At 42.4% G+C, this 19973-nt stretch overlaps 1 protein-coding gene across 10 annotated transcripts in view; it reads right to left on the reverse strand.

Moving 5' to 3' along the window:
- MLPH (melanophilin) overlaps positions 1 to 19973 on the reverse strand; it is a 114128-nt gene that overhangs the window by 73702 nt on the left and 20453 nt on the right. For all 10 annotated transcript variants that reach the window (XM_040439879.1, XM_040439884.1, XM_040439883.1 and 7 more), the window contains exons 2-5: positions 15973 to 16124; positions 6972 to 7193; positions 2801 to 2916; positions 1060 to 1098 (exon numbers count right to left, since the gene is read on the reverse strand). In XM_040439879.1, the coding sequence (XP_040295813.1) occupies positions 1060 to 1098; positions 2801 to 2916; positions 6972 to 7193; positions 15973 to 16103 (508 nt within the window). In that variant the 5' untranslated portion in view covers positions 16104 to 16124. The remainder of the gene's footprint in view (positions 1 to 1059; positions 1099 to 2800; positions 2917 to 6971; positions 7194 to 15972; positions 16125 to 19973) is intronic.

A 19973-nucleotide genomic window follows, 5' to 3' on the forward strand; every position in this document is an offset into this window, starting at 1 on the left:
CTTGTTATGCCATATTATTATTGCCATAGGCTGTGTTCACATCACGTTTTTATCCCACGTTTTTCTTATATAAAAACATATTGTATCCATCACCATAGAGTTCCACTGTAAAAGAAACATATAGGTTAACATATACATTTCTTTGCAGGACGCTGAAGGATAGAAAACCATGGAGTATGGATTTTTTCCCAACATATATGTTAAACGTGGGACAAAAACTTAATGTGACCAGCCCCTTACAGGAGACCCACAGTCCTGTGTGCCACTCTGATATTATCTTTTAGCAGGTACAGTGCGTCAATGTGCAAAAAACAAACATACACACAAAACCAAAACCAAACATATTTAACCCCAAACTTCCGTGGTTTCAGGTGAAAAATGTTTTAACAGGTTCCACCTGAATAACTCGGCAGCCAAAAAAACATGAAATCCTGTTAATGAATGGTAAAACTGACAGATAATGTGTAATCATTGTGTAAAATTTGCCTGGTTCATGTTCTATGTAAGGCTACTTTCACACTAGCGTTCGGAGCGGATCCGTCTGATGTTTCATCAGACGGATCCGCTCCGATAATGCAGACGTTCGCATCCGTTCAGAACGGATCCGTCTGCATTAAAACTTAGAAAATTTTCTAAGTATGAAAGTAGCCTGAGCGGATCCGTTCAGACTTTACATTGTAAGTCAATGGGGAACGGATGCGCTTGAAGATTGAGCCATATGGTGTCATCTTCAAGCGGATCCGTCCCCATTGACTTACATTGTAAGTGTGGACGGATCCGCTCGCCTCCGCACGGCCAGGCGGACACCCGAACGCTGCAAGCAGCGTTCAGGTGTCCGCTCACTGAGCGGAGGCTGAGCGCTGGCAGGCGGATGCATTCTCAGTGGATCCGCCTCCACTGAGAATGCATTGGGGCCAGACGGATGCGTTCGGGGCCGCTCGTGAGCCCCTTCAAACGGAGCGCACGAGCGGACACCCGAACGCTAGTGTGAAAGTAGCCTAACTAGGATTACTCCATTCTCTACCTGATTAGTAAAATGAAGAAGAGCAGATTACTTACGGTTGATATCGGGCATGCTCTGTACTCTATCCTGAATTCCTGTCCAGAAATACAGATGTACATGGTCAGCTATACAATCAAACTAATTCTGTTTAGGATGAAACAACATTTAGCGCCATCTATAGGTGGATTTCAATATAACAGTGACCACGTGGACCTCTACCTATCATTACAAAGTTGTTCATACATGGTGAAGTCACATTATTATGACCACTTCCTACTTTCGATGTCGGCAGCGCGTAGCTCATGGAGGAAGTCACTTGTCGTGAGCTGGGTTGGTGAGTGCATAAGGTGTGTGATAGGCTGTCTGCACACATATCCCTCATTGCAGTGATGGATGAAAGAGATGATTAATCACAGTTACATAATTAGGAATAATTATTGGCTTTTGGGCCAAGGGTGCCAGAATTTCTGGAACTGCACAGTTTGTGAACTGTTCTTGTGCTGCTGTGGAGAAAGTGTATTGTGAGTAGACAAATGGCACCATTGAGAATAAGCAATGTGGAAACTTCAGAACACCACATGCCATTGATGTGAGAGGTGAATGTCAGCTACAAAGTGAGCAAGGGCGGACTGACACTCTACAGAAGTGGAGCAGATCACCACCAAAATGAACCAAGGGGTTAAAACAACAGTTCTACGAACCCTACTGTGTATGGGGCTATGCAGCAGAAGGATGGTGACTGCACCTCTACTAACAAAGTTGCATCAGCAGAAAAGGCTTCAATTTTCCCGTCAGTATCTGAATTAAACCTCCGCTGATTGGCAGAGGGTTGCCTTCTCCGATGAGTCCCATTTTCTGCTTTATCGAAAGGATGGTCGTTGACAAGTCAGGCGAGAAACATCAGAAAACACCCTGCAACCATTGCTAGAAGACCACAAGCTGGTGGTGACAGCGTTATGGTCTGAGGAATGTTTTCACAGCATTCTCTGAGTTAAGAATCCATCCTTGCACATCACGTTCACCCATACATGCTGATTCTCATCCCTGGGGCTGATGGGATTTTCCAGCATGACCATGCGACATGTCATATTAGAAATGTGTGACATTGGTTGGATGAGCATGACCAAGACTTCCAAGCACTACCCTGGCCCTTTATTTCCCAGACTTAAACCCAACTGAGCATCTGTGGGACCACCTGGATCATCATGTTCACTCTATGGATCCTCCACCACCCTCCCTCCAGCAGTTGTGGGATGCACAGCAGTCAGCATGGCTCCAGATAACTGGGGAAATCTACCAGGACCTTATTGAGTCCCTCCCAGTCCGTCTAGCTGCTCTGTGCTGCACACAGTGATTACTCTGGATATTAGCTGGTGGGTATAATAATGTGACTCGACTGCATGTCTTCCAGACAGTATAGTGAAAACACCTAAGCATATTATATTTTGTTCACATCTGCATCGTGCTTACTCTTCATGACGGATGCAATGCAGTCCAAGATCCGTGGCACAACGGGCACCACTGATGATTTACAATGGAGTCTGTCTGCAGAGAAACAGAGCTGTCTGCCTCCTCTGATGCAGATGTGAATATAGGCGCAGTTGAGCAGAACTGACTGCCCCTCAACAAGGCAGACATAGACGTGGTCCATCTCATTAATTTTTTTATATACTTTACAGAGCTTTCCATTTTTTATCTTCAATGCTGCTTATTTTATTGGACCAATGTGTTCAGATTAAGCAAACACAATGAGACAATGCAAAGTCATCTTAGTCATACCCGTCACGTCAGACCCACCTCTATCAGACTGCTTCCTTAGGTACAGAGAGCGCAACACTTTGGCGCTGCCAAACCGCTTGAATCTAGAGCGTACATGGTCATGATACCATTCATGGGATCCGATCTTCACCGTTCTGTGGACAACAGAGGAGTATTGGTAAGAAACATAACAGGGCATCTCCATCTGTAATATATTTAGACATGAATGGGAATCCATTGGAATCCATGAGCGGCCAGCGATGAGTTTTTGCTGGTAAAATGGACCATATTTTTTTCATACAGTTTTTGTACATGAGGCCCAGTATTTTTGTAGGGCAGTACATATTATAGTCAGGTGCAGTGGTGTTGACACAATATAGAATTACATTTGCTGGCAAACTTTCCCTCTTTGCATGTCCCCTTTGTAACCGTTGCTTATTGTAGAACTGGGAGAACTGGAATTCTGCTTACAGAACTGCTCAAAGAGCACAGATTGTATCACATTCTCAAGATGAAGTGGAGCAGAGTATTGCTTGAGTGGAATTACATATTCCTGTTCGCACAATCAACTCTCTAAAAATAGCCTCATAACATTGCTTAAATCAAAATTTCCGTGCTGATTAATTTAATAAAACAACTGTATAGAGGGGGTCTGTTCTTGACTAAAAGAGGTTATTAAATCAGAGACCACCCTATTCAAACGATTTCCATAAGTTAATTTTACCAGAGGAAGCCGCAGCGAGTCAGGCGTTACTCCTTGAGCTGCTGATGCACAGGAGGTGTAGTATTACATGTTGGTCATTCAGATGAAAGGTGGTCCATGTAAGACAAGGATGACTTCAGTCTGCCATTCTTACTGAATGATCCTTCATTCTGGCTCATAGAAGGGGGGTCCCAAATTGGTAACCCCTTTATATGACATCCTAACAGCATATGCATATTTACCAACATTATTGATGGTAAATTCAAGGATTTTAAGCCCTATTCCTGGGAAAGTCCTAAGGCCACCCAGGAAGGGCCACTTATGGGTAGTGCTTGAATAAGCCCCACACGATTTTAGCTCAGGACAACTTGATTTTGTCGAGATTTTCTCTGAACATTAGGGACAGTCCCTGCAATTTCAGGACTGTTGGCAAATACTGTATGCATATGGGCAGAAGTTGTCTATCCCTTTATTAAAAATGCAGATAGTCACCACTAGAGGGAGCTCTATATGAGCTGTAGTGAGCTGTATGACTCTGTATGCAGAGAGCTCCCGCTAGTGGTTTTAGCACATGAACAGTTGAAGCAATTCATTGTCAGGTGCTCTCCTGCCACCAGCCCCATGGTAGCAGTGTGCCATGTCTCTATAGAACAGGGATGCCCAACCTGCAGCCGTCCAGCTGTTGCAAAACTACAACTCCCAGCATGCCCAAACACCCTACAGCTATCAGAGCATGTGGAATCTTGTAACAGCTGGTGGGCTGCAGGTTGGGCATCCCTGCTTTAGAAGATATACCACAGATTATATTTTTTAATGAGCCATTATGTGCTGTGGGATAAAAACAAAGTTGATTATTCAATTATTTCACTAAATGATAAAATGAAAGAGTAATGTGGATTTTCTCTGTCATTAGGTAATAACATACAGTTGAAACCAGAAGTTTACATACACTATATAAAAAGACAGATATGCATGTTTTTCTCAATATCTGACATGAAATCAGAATAAACCTTTCCTGTTATTGGTCAATAAGGATTACCATAATTATTATTATTTGCCAAATGCCAGAATAATGAGAGAGAGAATGTTCTAAGGAATTTTTATTACTTTCTGCAAAGTCAAAAGTTTACATACATTTCATTAATATTAGGTACCATTGCCCTTAAACTGTATGACTTGGGTCAAACGTTTTGGATATTCTTCTCAAAATAGTTGGTCGGAATTTGGGCCCATTCCTCCTGACAAAACTGGTGTAACTGAGCCATGTTTGTTGGTCGCCTTGCTCGCACCGGCCTTTTCAGCTTTGCCCATACATTTTCATTAGGATTGAGATCAGGGCTTTGTGATGGCCACTCCAAAACATTGACTTATCCTTAAGCCACTTTGTAACCAGTTTGGCAGTATGCTTCGGGTCATTGTCCATTTGGATGACCCATTTCCGCCCAAGATTTAACTTCCTGGCATGTTGCTTCAGTATTTCCACATAATCTTCTTTCCTGATGAAGCCATCTAATTTGTGAAGTGCACCAGTCCCTCCTGCAGCAAAACAGCCCCACAACATGATGCTGCCACCCTTGTGTTTCACAGTTGGGATGGTGTTCTTAGGCTTCCAAGCTTCTCCATTTTTCCTCCAAACATAACGGTGGCCATTATGGCCAAAAAGTTCAATTTTAGTTTCATCAGACCACAGGATATGTCTCCAAAAATGTAGGTCTTTGTTTCTGTGTACATTTGCAAACATTAATCTGGCTTTTTTATGTTTCCTTTGGAATAATGACTTCTTCCTGGCAGAGTGACCTTTCAGCCCATGTTGATACAGTACACTGTGGGTATTAATACAATCTTACCAGCTTCTGCCATCATCTTCACAAGGTCTTTTGCTTTTGTTCTTGGGTTGATATGCACATGTCGGACCAAGGTACGTTCATCCCTGAGACATAGAACCCGTCTCCTTCCTGAGCGGTATGATGGCTGGACATTCCCATCTTGTTTGTACTTGCGTATAATGGTTTGCACAGATAATGGAGGCACCTTCAGGTATCTTGAAATTGCACCCAAGGTTGAGCCAGACTTGTGCAAGTCCACAATTCTCTTCCTGATATCTTGGCTGATTTATTTAGACTTTCCCATGATGCTACACAAAGAAGCAGTGTGTTTCAGGTGTGCATTTAAATACATCCACAGGTGTGTCTCTAATTAATTCAGATGTTGCCAACAAACCTCACAGAAGCTTCCAAACACATGACATCATCATATGGGCAGTTCAGAATTGTTTAAAGGCATAGTAATCTTAGTGTATGTAAACTTTTGACATTGCAGAAAGTAATAAAAATGCCTTAAAACATTCTCTCTCTCATTATTCTGGCATTTGGCAAATAATAATAATAATGGTAACCCTAATTGACCAAAAACAGGAAAGGTTTATTCTGATTTCATGTCAGATATTGAGAAAAACATGCATATGTATCTTTTATATAATGTATGTAAACTTCTGGTTTCAACTGTACATAATATATTTCTAATCTTGTTTTTAGAGCGAAGTTTAAAAATATTTGATTCGGCAACTTCGTCAAAGTTAGCCAAGAATTTCTATTTGTTCCGAATTAATTTGTCACAAATCACTATAAATCAGGTATACCCAGGCCAAAAGGCCACTCTACCTTAGGGTATGGCCACACTAAGCGGCCGTGCTGCAGGCGGGTTACGGCCATGCTGTGGTGAAGAACTGCGCGGCCAACTAGCCCGCAGTAGCCATTCATTTAATAATGAAGACTGCACTATATAGTCCTTCTTTATTGTTAATGGCCGCGCGGCTCCTTTAAATAGGGGCTGTTGCTGGTATGTGGTTTGGCTGGTTAGGTGGGGGACAATATGCGTATTATTGTTGTTCTTCCTTGCAATCTCCTGCAGGTTATTTGACTTTAAACACAGAATATTAATCAGCGCTGGCATACCCACTTCTCTCCAACCCCAGCGCTCTCCTGCCCTACAGGTGGGAGCCCTTCTTCTGCCATCTGCTTTTCCTCCTTTTCAACATCATCTAATATCAATGAGAGTATCATCAGGAACATCCAGCTCCTCCTCTCTCTGCATCTTGCTGAATTTTATAGGACGTGGTGACTTTGAAGGATGATTTGAAAGAAGTAAAGCCAGCAAAAGATGAGGATAGTCATCATTAAGACCTGGCTTCCCACTAAGGGGTGCAGACTGGATAGTATTGGTTGTCACTCCGGCAGGGGATGGCTATATGCGGGTTGGCTCTCTGCACACAATGCTGGGTATCTTGCGTTCCTTGGTTTATTACTTTCACTTTGTAACACGTGCATCCACCATTTTAAGAAAAACTGAATTGTTACCATGAGGTGCGAATCAAAGTTTTCCTAAACTTCGGCCCGAATTCCGCTTTGAATGCTAAACACTAGTTGTTTTACTATCAGAATTTCTTTTCTTTCTAGGAGGTACTAAACATTTGGACAATGATAGTGCTATAGAACAAACATCTCCTACCTCGAGACCCTGCATGTATCACACACCCAGCCCTGCTCTTTCTTGTTGTAGCGGCTGCAGTTCTTGCAGACATATAACTGGCAGTCTTTGCACTGGCGCTTGCTGTTAATCAGGAACTGGAAGGGTTGTAGGCAGTGAATGCAGTGTGTGCTGTTCAGACTACTCTGGTTGCACAGAAACTCCCTCTTACTGTCCTCCTTCTCCAATTTTTCTTTTAGATCCCTGCAAAATTAAGAAGGATATGATAATAAAAGACAGGAATATGCCAGCCATAAGAGATCTCATAACTACTTGTTTTAATAATATCATATATTTACTGTATATGGCACCAGTATCTCCAGGGAACTTGTCCGCATACCTTAAAGGAGTTCTCTGGGAATTATTAAAATAAAATTACCGAAAATACTTAAATATTACTTTATTATAAATATATTCCCAAATACCTTTCATTAGGATGAGTACACACATCAGTTATTTGGTAACTTATTTCCATCAGTTATTGTGAGCCAAAACCAGTAGTGAAGCCTACTCAAAGATCAGGTATAATGGAAACATTTCCTCCTGTTCCGTGTTTTTGACCCACACCTGGTTTTGACTCACAAAAACTGATGGAAATAACTGACCAAATAACTGAAGTCAGCCTCAGTTATAATGGCTTGTTTTATCTGGGGAGCAATTATCAGGGGAAATAAAATGGCCACCACCCTATTAGTATACACAAAACCTGTCCTAATCAAACAGGAAGACAAGTTACTTCACAACACTAAGGTAAAGAGCTGCCTCATCCTCCTCTCCTACTTATCAGGGATTATGATCCTGAATAAAGCCTATTAAGATCTTCATCTGAATCTCTGCGGAATGGAGTTCATGAGGAGAGATGAAGTACAGAGAGGAGGTAGGGGTGTAGTGATGAGTAGCAGCACTTGTATGCAGTCTCCATTACCACAGTCTGTCCTGTCCACCCTCTCTGTACTTCATGTCTCCTCATGAACTCCATTCCTACAGAGATACAGCTGGAGATCTTATCAGCTGTATTCAGGATCATAATCCCTGACAAGTAGAGTAGAGAGGAGGGTGAGGCAGCTCTTTAGCTCAGTGTTGTGAAGTAACTTGTCCTGCTGTGTAATTTGGACAGGTTTTGTGTGTACTAATAGGATGGCGGCCATTTTATTTTTCCTAATGATTGCTCCCTAGACCAAAAGTGCCATTCTAACTAATGAAAGGTATTTAGGAATATATTTATAATAAAGTAATATGTAAGTATTTTCATTTTCTTAATTCCCAGAGAACCCTTTTAAAGGGAACTTGTCACCAAGAAAATGCAGTATCATCTGCATGCAACATGTTATAGAGCAGGAGCTAAAAAGATTGATATGTAGTTTTGTTTGAAAAGTTTCTGTATAATTTGAATTTTATTCATTTAAATTCCCACTTAGGCCTCATGCACACAGCCGTTGTTTTGGTCCGCACTCGAGCCGCCATTTTGGCGGCTCGAATGCGGACCCATTCACTTCAATGGGGCTTCAAAAGATGTGGACAGCACTCTGTGTGGTGTCCGCATCTGTTGCTCCGTTCTGTGGCCCCGCAAAAAAAATATAACATGTCCTATACTTGTCCGCGCATTGCGGACAACAATAGGCATTTATATTAAAGGCTGTCCGTGCCGTTCCGCAAATTGCGGAATGCGCACGGACGCCATCCGTGTTTTGCGGATCCGCGATTTGCGGACTGCAAAACACACCACGGTCGTGTGCATGAGGCCTTATTCTGTGCTTTGAAGTCCAGTAGGCGGTCCTATCAGTGACTGACAGCGATCTCTGTATCTGTATCTGTACCTCAGTTATAGAGGGAAGGCTGTCAATCACTGATAGCACCGCCTCCTGGACCTCAAAGTCCAGAATGAGCAGGAATATAAATATAAGTGAAATGAATGGAGCATGCTGGGAGTTGTAGTTTCACCACAGCTGGTGTGCTGGAGGTTAGCCATCACATATAGGGCCTATATCCTCCCACAGTGAATGCAATATATACAGCTAGAGGCCTGTATGGCTGTATATTCAGATCAGCATCCACGGGCCGCTGTATTATTGGATGTGGATAATGATGTTCAGTGTTACATTATGTGCCGGGGTGAATCACTGATTTCTACCTGCACCTACCAGCAGCTGTTTGTTTTTGGGGTTTGAGCAGGGTGGAGCAGGCATAATGTTTGGCTAGTAGGATGAGTTTAGAGAATTGTTAAGTATTGACTTTTCACCACTCACTTCATAGCACGTATGTGTTTATACTGCTTCATTCGGACCCCTAGTTCATACGTTTATAAAACCTGACAGCTTGAAATAACAGCTTCACTGTGAAATATATATATATATATATATATATATATATACATACAGCCAGGTCCATAAATATTGGGACATCTACACAATTCTAACATTGTTGGCTCTATACACCAACACAATGGATTTAAAATAAAACAAACTAGATGTGCTTTACCTGCAGACTGTCAGCTTTAATTTGAAGGAATTTACATCCACATTAGGTGAACGGTGTAGGAATTACAACAGTTTGCATATGTGCCTCCCACTTGTTAAGGAACCAAAAGTAATGGGACAGAATAATAATCATAAATCAAACTTTCACTTTTTAATACTTGGTTGCAAATCCTTTGCAGTCAATTAACAGCCTAAAGTCTGGAACGCATAGACATCACCAGACGCTGGGTTTCATCCCTGGTGATGCTCTGCCAGGCCTCTACTGCAACTGTCTTCAGTTTCTGTTTGTTCTTGGGGCATTTTCCCTTCAGTTTTGTCTTTAGCAAGTGAAATGCAGGCTCAATCGGATACAGGTCAGGTGATTGACTTGGCCATTGCATAACATTCTACTTCTTTCCCTTAAAAAACTCTTTGGCTGCTTTTGCAGTGTGCTTTGGGTCATTGTCCATCTGCACTGTGAAGCGCCGTCCAATGAGGTCTGAAGCATTTGGCTGAATATGAGCAGATAATATTGCCAGAAACACTTTAGAATTCATCCTGCTGCTTTTGTCAGCAGTCACATCATCAATAAATACAAGAGAAGCAGTTCCATTGGCAGCCATACATGCCCACGCCATGACATTACCACCACCATGCTTCACTGATGAGGTGGCATGCGTAGGATCATGAGCAGCTCCTTTCCCTCTCCACACTCTTCTCTTCCCATCACTCTGGTACAAGTTGATCTTGGTCTCATCTGTCCATAGGATGTTGTTCCAGAACTGTGAAGGCTTTTTTAGATGTCGTTTGCCAAACTCTAATCTGGCCTTCCTGTTTTTGAGGCTCACCAATGGTTTACATCTTGTGGTGAACCCTCTGTATTCACTCTGGTGAAGTCTTCTCTTGATTGTTGACTTTGACACACATACACCTACCTCCTGGAGAGTGTTCTTGACCTAGCCAACTGTTGTGAAGGGTGTTTTCTTCACCAGGGAAAGAATTCTTCGCTCATTCACCACAGTTGTTTTCTGTGGTCTTCCGGGTCTTTTGGTGTTGCTGAGCTCACCTGTGCGTTTATTCTTTTTAAGAATGTTCCAAACAGTTGTTTTGGCCACACCTAATGTTTTTGCTATCTCTCTGATGGGTTTGTTTTGTTTTTTTCAGCCTAATGATGGCTTGCTTCACTGATAGTGACAGCTCTTTGGATCTCCACTTGAGAGTTGACAGCAACAGATTCCAAATGCAAATAGCACACTTGAAATGAACTCTGGACCTTTTATCTGCTCATTGTAATTGGGATAATGAGGGAATAACACACACCTGGCCATGGAACAGCTGAGAAGCCAATTGTCCCATTACTTTTGGTTCCCTAACAAGTAGGAGGCACATATGCAAACTGTTGTAATTCCTGCACCGTTCACCTGATTTGGATGTAAATATCCTCAAATTAAAGCTGACAGTCTGCAGGTAAAGCACATCTTGTTCGTTTCATTTCAAATCTATTATGGCGGTGTATAGAGCCAAAAATGTTAAAATTGTGTTGATGTCCCAATATTTATGGACCTGACTGTATATATGTACAGTATATATATGTACATAATAGCATGCATTAAAATTTATTCTGAGATGAACTAAAGATCCTCACATAAAATAATACAGGATAGGATAGGTCATCAATATCGGTGGTTAGACATTTGGGATCTCCACCAATCAGCTGTTTAAGGATGCCTCAGTGCCCCTGTGAGTGCCGTGGCCTCCTCGCAGCTTATCAAGAACAGCGCCATCCATTGTATTACGGCTGTGTTTGGTATCGCAGCTCAGCCCCATTCACTTGAATGGAACTGAGCTACGTCTAGGCCACATGACCCCGCATAGAGCGGGAGCACCGTGGCCTCTTCAAGCAGCTGATCAGCTTCAAACAGCTGATCAATATGATATTGATAACCTGTCCTAAAAATAGGCAATCAATATCAGAATCTCGGAAATGCAATTAAAACCATAAGGCTATGTACACATGTGACTGAAACCTTGCAGATTTGCCATTGCGGGTTTTCGTGCAGCACATCCGCTGTGTTGTATAGTACCAGCAAAGTTAATGAATATTTAAGAAGTCTCATCCACACCCTGCACAAAAAATCTGCAGTGTGAATTGACCTTTAGTGCAGATTTGCTGCAGGTCTCCACTGTGGATTTAACTTACATCTCCACGGCAAAAACAACACGTAATACATGCGGTTTTTGCCGCAATTTTTGTAGAAAATGACTATTCTGCTGTATTTTCAGTCGTGTGGAGGTACTCTTTGGCTTCCTGTACACATGGCAGTTAGTGTGCCATAAGGGCGAAAACTGCACAGCAAACCAGTCTGCGGCTTTGTATCAGATTAGTATGTTTTTGCCATATGTCACATTACTGCTACAGGTAGAGGCACCCTGTCCTGTTCTACGTTAGCTTTCATAGACTTTGGAAACACATTTTCTTCTGCTTAAAGAGATGATTTAGATAATTTTGCTTGTATGAGTTGCTTTTGTGGCCTTTTTGCAGAAATTTACAAAACGGTGCAATTTGCTGGGATAAAAACTGCAGCAAAAAACGGTGCCAATAAATTCCACATACACAACTATAGAGTCTGGAACATCCTTTCGTTTGGTACTAAGCTTATTTGATGGAGACAGATTTAAATCTTATTATTTACTGTATAGATAAAATTGGTGTTGCTATGTAATGTATGATTACGTTTGTACATGAACCCTCCGGAATATGTTGGCGCTATATAAATAAAGATTATTATAATTTTTATCAGTATCGAAACTTAGGCTACTTTCACACTTGGGGCAGCATGGTCCGGCAAGCTGTATCGGCAGGGGAACAGCCTGCCGGATCAGTGCTAACACTAGCCCACCGTGCCGCCGGAAGTCCGCTCAGCCTGCCAGACCCTGCTGCCGCAAGTGTGAAAGTAGCCTTACATTGTGATGTGAGAACACATGCTGTTCATTTAGTGGGTGCTCTGCCTATGATCTAATGCATATGGCCATATGTGGGTTATAGAACTGTATTATAACACCCATAGAATTACAGGCACACAAGGGGAGATTTATCACACTGGTGTAAAGTAAAACTGCCTTAGTTGCCCGTAGCAACCAATCAGATTCCACCTTTCATTTTACATAGCTCCTCTGGAAAATGAAAGGAGGAATCTGATTGGTTACTATGAGCAACTAAGCCAGTTCTTTACTTTACACCAGTTTGATAAATCTCCCCTACAGTTTTTCTTTCTCACCGATGTATTAGGGGTAAAGATGAGTGAATCAATTCTAAAATTATGAACTTCAACCCAAAGTTCTGATTCTAACAAACCACAATTTTGTGTGATTTGATTGGGGAAAATTAAGGAGAGATGGTCGGGGGAAGAAGGAGAGGGGGAGGGGGAGGAGAAGCGGGGTGGGGGGAGGGAGAGAACTTTTTCAGGCAATCAGAGCCCTTTTAACGTTTAGGTCAAATCGGATAAATGATTTGGGCAAACTAGACTAGAATACATTTTTAAGAAATTTGCTCATCTGTATTAAAGGGGTATTCTGATTACAACAAGGTATCTCCTAACACTGGATAGGGGATAACTGTTAAACCAGTGGTAGTTTCAACTGCTGGGAACCCTACTGATCACAAGAATGGGATGCTATGTTAAGCGGCAGCCATTCTGTTCAAACTCTAAGGGGAAATAGTCAACCATCGTGATCCCTATTCTGTTGCTAGGGGATAACTTGTAGTTAATAGAATAGCCCTTTAATATCTGAAAAATAAAAACTGTAGCATGCTTCAATACATGCCATATTATGGAGGTAGGAATAATCTGTAGAATCAGTCTACCTCCATAATAGGATATGTTTGTACTTTGTGGATTATACTACAGGGTCTGTGTACGTGACTGTGTCAAGGAGGTTAAATGTAAGGTCTATCAAAAGTCTATGAGTAAAACTCATAAAGAATACCATACATACCATATTTATAAAGCATAGGAGATAATTGTTTTAGGTGTTTTAGTTTTTTCTTTATTATTGTTATTTTTCAAAGTTTTTTTTAATGCTGTATACGATATTGCTGTTGGCTGTCTACTTTCATATATAGATGCTTCTATATGATTTCTATGGAACCTATGTGTATTTTAAGACATTATGGGCAGAACTGCCTAAGTGAGTTTGTCTAAGGCTACTTTCACACTCGCGTTTTGTGCGGATCCGTCATGGACGAATTCGTTCAGATAATACTACCGTCTGATCGGATATCACAAACGGAAAGCCAAAACGCGAGTGTGAAAGTAGCCTTACTCAGCCTCCACTGCAGGCTCACGACCCGCAACATTGTAGCAACCCTTTCAGCTGAACACTTATGTAACACAGAGGCTAATTATTCAGTTGTCTTGATGCGCTACAGCAGACAACATAAAACACAGTATTATACAGCCGACTGTCTTATGTACAGGGCCGTCTTTACCAAGGGGCAAAAGGGGCAGCTGCCCCGGGCCCAGTTGCTCCTGGGGGGCCCAAGGCAGCTGCCTCTTGAGCCCTGCTAGCTACTGCCCCGGGTGTCAAGCTGTCAGCTACACAGGGGGGGCTGCCGTGCCTGCCTGCACTGAGTCCAGGCATCATGATCGTACTGTGTTAAAGTTGTGATCAGGACCTTAATGACATCATCACCATGTGACCAGTAACCTAGCAATTACTGGTCACATGGCTATGAGGTCATCACAGGTCCTACAAGGAGTGTTCTGTGGAGCTTTTTTGTGTGAACATTACATCAGAAAAAGGTGACAGGGGCTGTTATGTTAATATACTGTAAACTACTGTATAGTGGTGGGCTGTATACTGTGTGGGGGCCGGTATACTGTGGGGGGCCTGTATATTGTGTGGGGGCTGTATACTGTGTGGTGGGCTGTATACTGTGTGGTGGGCTGTATACTGTGTGGGGGCCTGTATACTGTGGGGGGGCTGTATACTGTGTGGGGGCCTGTATACTGTGGGGGGGGGCTGTATACTGTGTGGTGGGCTGTATACTGTGTGGTGGGCTGTATACTGTGTGGGGGGCTGTATACTGTGGGGGGTCTGTATACTGTGTGTGACAGTATACTGTGTGGGGGCCTGTATACTGTGGGGGGGGGGGGCTGTATACTGTGGGGGGGGGGCTGTATACTGTGTGGTGGGCTGTATACTGTGTGGGGGCCTTTATACTGTGGGGGCTGTATACTGTGTGGTGGGCTGTATACTGTGTGGGGGCCTGTATACTGTGGGGGGGGGGGGTATGTATACTGTGTGGTGGGCTGTATACTGTGTGGTGGGCTGTATACTGTGTGGGGGCCTGTATACTGTGGGGGCCTGTATACCGTGGGGGGGGGGCTGTATATTGTGTGGGACTGTATACTGTGTGGGGGCCTGTATACTGTGGGGGGGGGGCTGTATACTGTGTGGGGGCCTGTATACTGTGGGGGACCTGTATAGTGTGGGGGGGGCTGTATAGTGTGGGGGGGGGCCTGTATAGTGGGGGGCCTGTATAGAGTGGGGTACTGTATACTTTGGGGGTCTGTATACTGTATACTGTGGGTGCGGTATAGTGTGGAGTGCTATACTGCTGTACTGTATAGTGTGGGGGGCTGTATCGTGTATAGTTTGGGGTGCTGTATACAGTGAGGTGTTGTATACTGTGAGGTGCTGTATAATGTGGGCTGCTATACTGCTCTACTATATACTGTGGGGTACTGTATAGTGTGGGGTGCTATACTGCTCTATTATATACTGTGGGGTACTGTATAGTGTGGGGTGCTAAACTGCATACTGTGTGGTGCTGTATACTATAGGGTGCTATACTGCATACTGTGGGGTGCTGGGGTGCACTGTAACACTAGGGTGAGCCGAGCCCTGGTCTCCTTCCTGCAGAGCGGTGCCCACTGATCCTGAGCCGCTGGAGTCTTCAGAACTGGAAGTATTTACAGTCATTCACTGTACTCTACCAGATGTGTGGATTTTTTTTGTGTGTGTTGTGGTGGAGGGCGTGATTGCCTAAGGTGTAGGAAGGCGGGATCCAGGGGGCCCAAGTAAATTTTTGCCCAGGGTCCAATCAATATTAAAGACGGCCCTGCTTATGTAGGTACATATGTTGCTCAGCGGAAGAAAGCTAGTTACCTGGTTACCTAGATGAGGGCATACCCTGGGGGATTGTTCCACTATAACACCTCATTATCATTTCCTCGGTAATTGCAGGCACTAAGTCTGAGTAGACACTTTTTGATTTATATTTTTTCCTCCTATAAATTTTTACCGAAGTATTTAATAAAGATGAATTGTTTTAGTCAATAAATTAACTCAGCGATTGTCATTGGATTGTAGAACACAAATTATATATTTAAAAAATTCATAAAAATAAAGTTGGAAAAAAAAGAATACCATACATAAAGTACATTTCCTGACTGGTAAAGCTGCTGGTACAGATAATGTGCCAGCATTTGTATGAAGTTCTAGGTGGCATACTGTGTACTCACTCAAGCCTCTGCTCCTCATTCTTGCGTAGATTCATGTCTCTCTCAATAACCTCCCACACATGTTTGGCCTCATCATCGCTCAGCTTGGACAGGTCCAGTTTCTTCCCCATGGTAGTGGGCACCGTGTTCATCGGGCGCAATAGCTGTAAGATCTAGGAGAGGAGTCAACAGATAGGATGCAGCCTGTTATCTGCAGCCCACAGGAAGCACTGGCAGATTAACATGGTAACAGACAGGCGCAGAACTCGATCCAGATTATTCACATAATGCCCTTTTTTTTCTGAGATGACATATGATACAATGCACAAAGTAAAAACAGGAAATGAATTAATTAGGTCAGAGCAGGGAGTGAAGGACAGAGCTGATAAATCCAGCATCATGACCGTTATTGATAATTATACACTGTAGAAGAAAAAGCTGGAAGGGTTAGAGGTTAAAAGGCATATATAAACTTTCTTGCTTGTAAGTAATAAGATTATCACTTAAAGTACCCCATAGAGGCCTCGTTTACTTATTTCTCATAACGAGCGTGAGACAGTTCACAGAAGAGTCTGTGCCTAGGGCAGTCAGCTGATGGTCATACCACAAGGGGCTGATGTCTGAAGATAGCATGTGCCCTTGGCGGCTCTACTGCTTTCAATAGTCTTATTGTCAGTTACAATTATGTGTATTAAAAACTCTCTGCTTTCCACGCACTGTCCTTGTCACACAAACCTCATGGACAAATGCCTAAAAAAGTAATTTAATTGCTTTGATATTTAACTTGTCCGCTGCCTGAGGACTCCAAGAAAACTGGCCCAGATTTACTATTCCTGTAGATGGCAGAAACTTGGAGAGATGGGTAATAAATCTGGCGCAGGGATAGACACTTTTGTCTAGCTTTTTACCAACTATTGGTTGGCTTACTTTGAGATAGAATTTTATTTCAAAATTGTGGCACAATTTTGGTGCAAAATGTCGCCTCTTAGGCTACCCCTCTTTTATGTAGAGCTTCTCTCCTTTCCACTAAGTACCACCACTTTTTGAACAATTCTGAGAAAGTGTAGAAACTCTAGATGTGCCAATTTTAAGTAAATCTGGGCGAATGTCTATTTGGCAACACAGTCAAGAATTTGACCTAATTATAATCACAGTGTCCAGGAATCCCATTTGGGCCACAAAGATATAACAAGAAAAAGCGTCAGCATCCAAACAGGTCTAGAAAAATTCCAATTACTTTGGTCCTTCAACATAGAAAGGTGTGGCATTTCTACCCTCACATGCAGGGGCATAGCTATAGTGGAAGCGGCTGCTATGAGATCTGAACCCAGAAGGAGCCCGCCCAGGAGGAGGACTGAAAGATTTTATTGTCAGGGCCCCCTCAACAGTATTATACCATGACATTATATACAGTGACATAACATACAGTATATATGTGTAGGAAATGGATGGAGCAACTGACAGGAGGAAATATATAGAGGGGCACAGAGAAGAGGCAATATATAGAGGGGGCACAGATAAGGAGCAATATATAGAGGGTACATGGCCAAAAGGCACTATATATAAAGTGGCATAGCCAAGAGGCACTATACAGTGGTCTCTCAAGTTAAAATATTAATTGGTTCCAGGACGACCATTGTATGTTTAAACCATTGTAACTTGACCAATTAGTTCTAAAGCCACAAAATGTCATTCAAGATAAGAGAAAATGAAGATTTAAAACGGTTCTCCGGGAATTAAGAAAATTAAAATACTTAAATATTACTTCATTATAAATATATTCCCAAATACCTTACATTAGTTATAATAGCTTGTTTTGTCGAATGAGCAATCATTAGAAGAAACAAAATGGCCACTGTCCTATTAGTACACACAAAACCTGTCCTAATCACACAGCAGGACAAGTTACTTCACAACACTGAGATAAAGAGCTGGCTCATCCTCCTCTCCTACTTGTCAAGGATTATGATCCCAAATACAGATGATAAGATCTTTAGCTAAATCTCTTTAGGAATGGAGTTCATGAGCAGATGTAGCTAATAAGCAGCAGCTCTGGTATGCAGTCTCCATTACCACAGTCTGTCCTCTCTGTACTTCATGTCTCCTGATGAATTCCATTCACACAAAGATTCAGCTAAATATCATATTAAACTGTAGTCAGGATCATAATCCCTGACAGTCAGAGCAGAGAGGAGGAGGAGGCAGCTCTTTACCTCAGTGTTGTGAAGTAACAGGTTTTGTGTGTACTAACAGGACAGCGGCCATTTTGTTTCTCCTAATCATTGCTCCCTAGACAAAACGAGCCATTCTAACTAATGGAAGGTATTTGGGAATATACAGTATTTATAATAAAGTAATATATGCGTATTTTCATTTTCTTAATTCCCGGAGAACCCCTTTAAGAATAATAAGCAGATGACTAAGACAGATAAAACAAGTCCTTACATATAACAGTCAGGAATATCTGCTACCTATCAACTAATATAGCTATTTTACCAGAGAAGTGGCCTTGATTGGTTGGATCTGAGTCTGAGACATTGTATGTTGAGTCTAGTTTCAACTTATGATGGGTCAGAAAACACCATTTCATGTTGAAAATATTTTATCCTGAGGCCATTGTATCTTGACTATCACTGTAGGGATCACTGTATATGACTAGCCATAGGAGTGAGGGTTAAACGGAAAGAAGGGGTTGTTGGTGGAAGGGGGCATTTAAAAATTTGCTGTAGGGCACAATCTGTTCTACTTACGCCACTGTTCACATGGGATTATTCACAAGATATGGCAGTGATTGATTGCTTTGGACAACTAAGCCAGTTTTACGTTACACAAATTTTAAGAAATCTCCCCCTATATTTTTTGCAACATGTATGGCCATATAGTATTTTTAAGTGATACTGATATCGGATGACTATTTACCATTATAAACATACTGCATAGGCCTAGGTCTCACATTGCCTGACGGGTCCTATTAAAGTGACTGTCCAGCACAAGCTCAAAAATATGTAAGTCACTAAATACATTGGATGATTACTTGCTATTTATGTACCTCAGATCTTGCAGCTTGGTTGCTTTTTCGCTCATCGGTATAAGGACTGAGTTGAGATCTGTGACTACAGTGTAGCTACAGTGCCGACAGGGTGCTCAAGGTAGTCTGAGAAACACCCTCTTGGTCATAGTTGGTTCAGGACTATGCTCTTCTCAGATTGGCTGCTGTGTATAAAAATATCTTAAAAGCATCTTACTTCAGCTTGGCAACCATGGCTGTGCTACAGCACAGTTAGGAGACATCAGATTTGCCCTCTGCTACTTCTTTAAGAAGAAGAAGGCAGGGCGATGGGGCAAACCACTTGGAGGGAAATCTCTGTTCAGCCTATCATTGCTAGGTTTACTTTCTGTACCATGCAGCTCTGATAAACTGCATCCACTACTCCCAGTTAATTTGTCATATTAGCCTGTGGAGCGGCAACCAGGGGTGTAACTACCATAGCGGCAAGACGGGGGCCAAGTCTTAGTTGGGATTATCTTCTCTTCTACTGGAGGTGAAACTTGGTTAGGACTCTACCTTCTAAAGGATCAACTTTTAGCAAATGAAGCAGTGGAAAAATGGCCGAAGGGTCATTGAAGAGGGTTTAGACAGAAACACTTATGTCCTGTGTGGAGGGCCTGGTTTGAACCTTGCTATGGGGGCCTTACTTCTCTATGTATGCCACTGGCTGTGAAATTGGATTTATGCCCTTACCCATGATACATTGCGACATAGAGTCTTAGAGCAGCTTCATTTATTGTATCTGACCCCACTGACCAGCGGAGAGAAGAAGCTGTTGAAGACATCAGTTCTGGAGGTGATGGATGAGAAGCCAGGCCACCACTATGTTGTGTTTTGCCCTGTATCATACATAGGTAGAGCATTATGTCTAATCTGATAGTCTAGCGGCAACATATAAAATGGGTTATAACATACCAGACGCTATAAAATGTTATCCTGTGGGTATATATGTGTGATGCTGAATGTTGTATAG

The sequence above is a fragment of the Bufo bufo genome, chromosome 7 (assembly GCF_905171765.1).
Source record: "Bufo bufo chromosome 7, aBufBuf1.1, whole genome shotgun sequence".
Taxonomy (NCBI): Eukaryota; Metazoa; Chordata; class Amphibia; order Anura; family Bufonidae; genus Bufo; species Bufo bufo.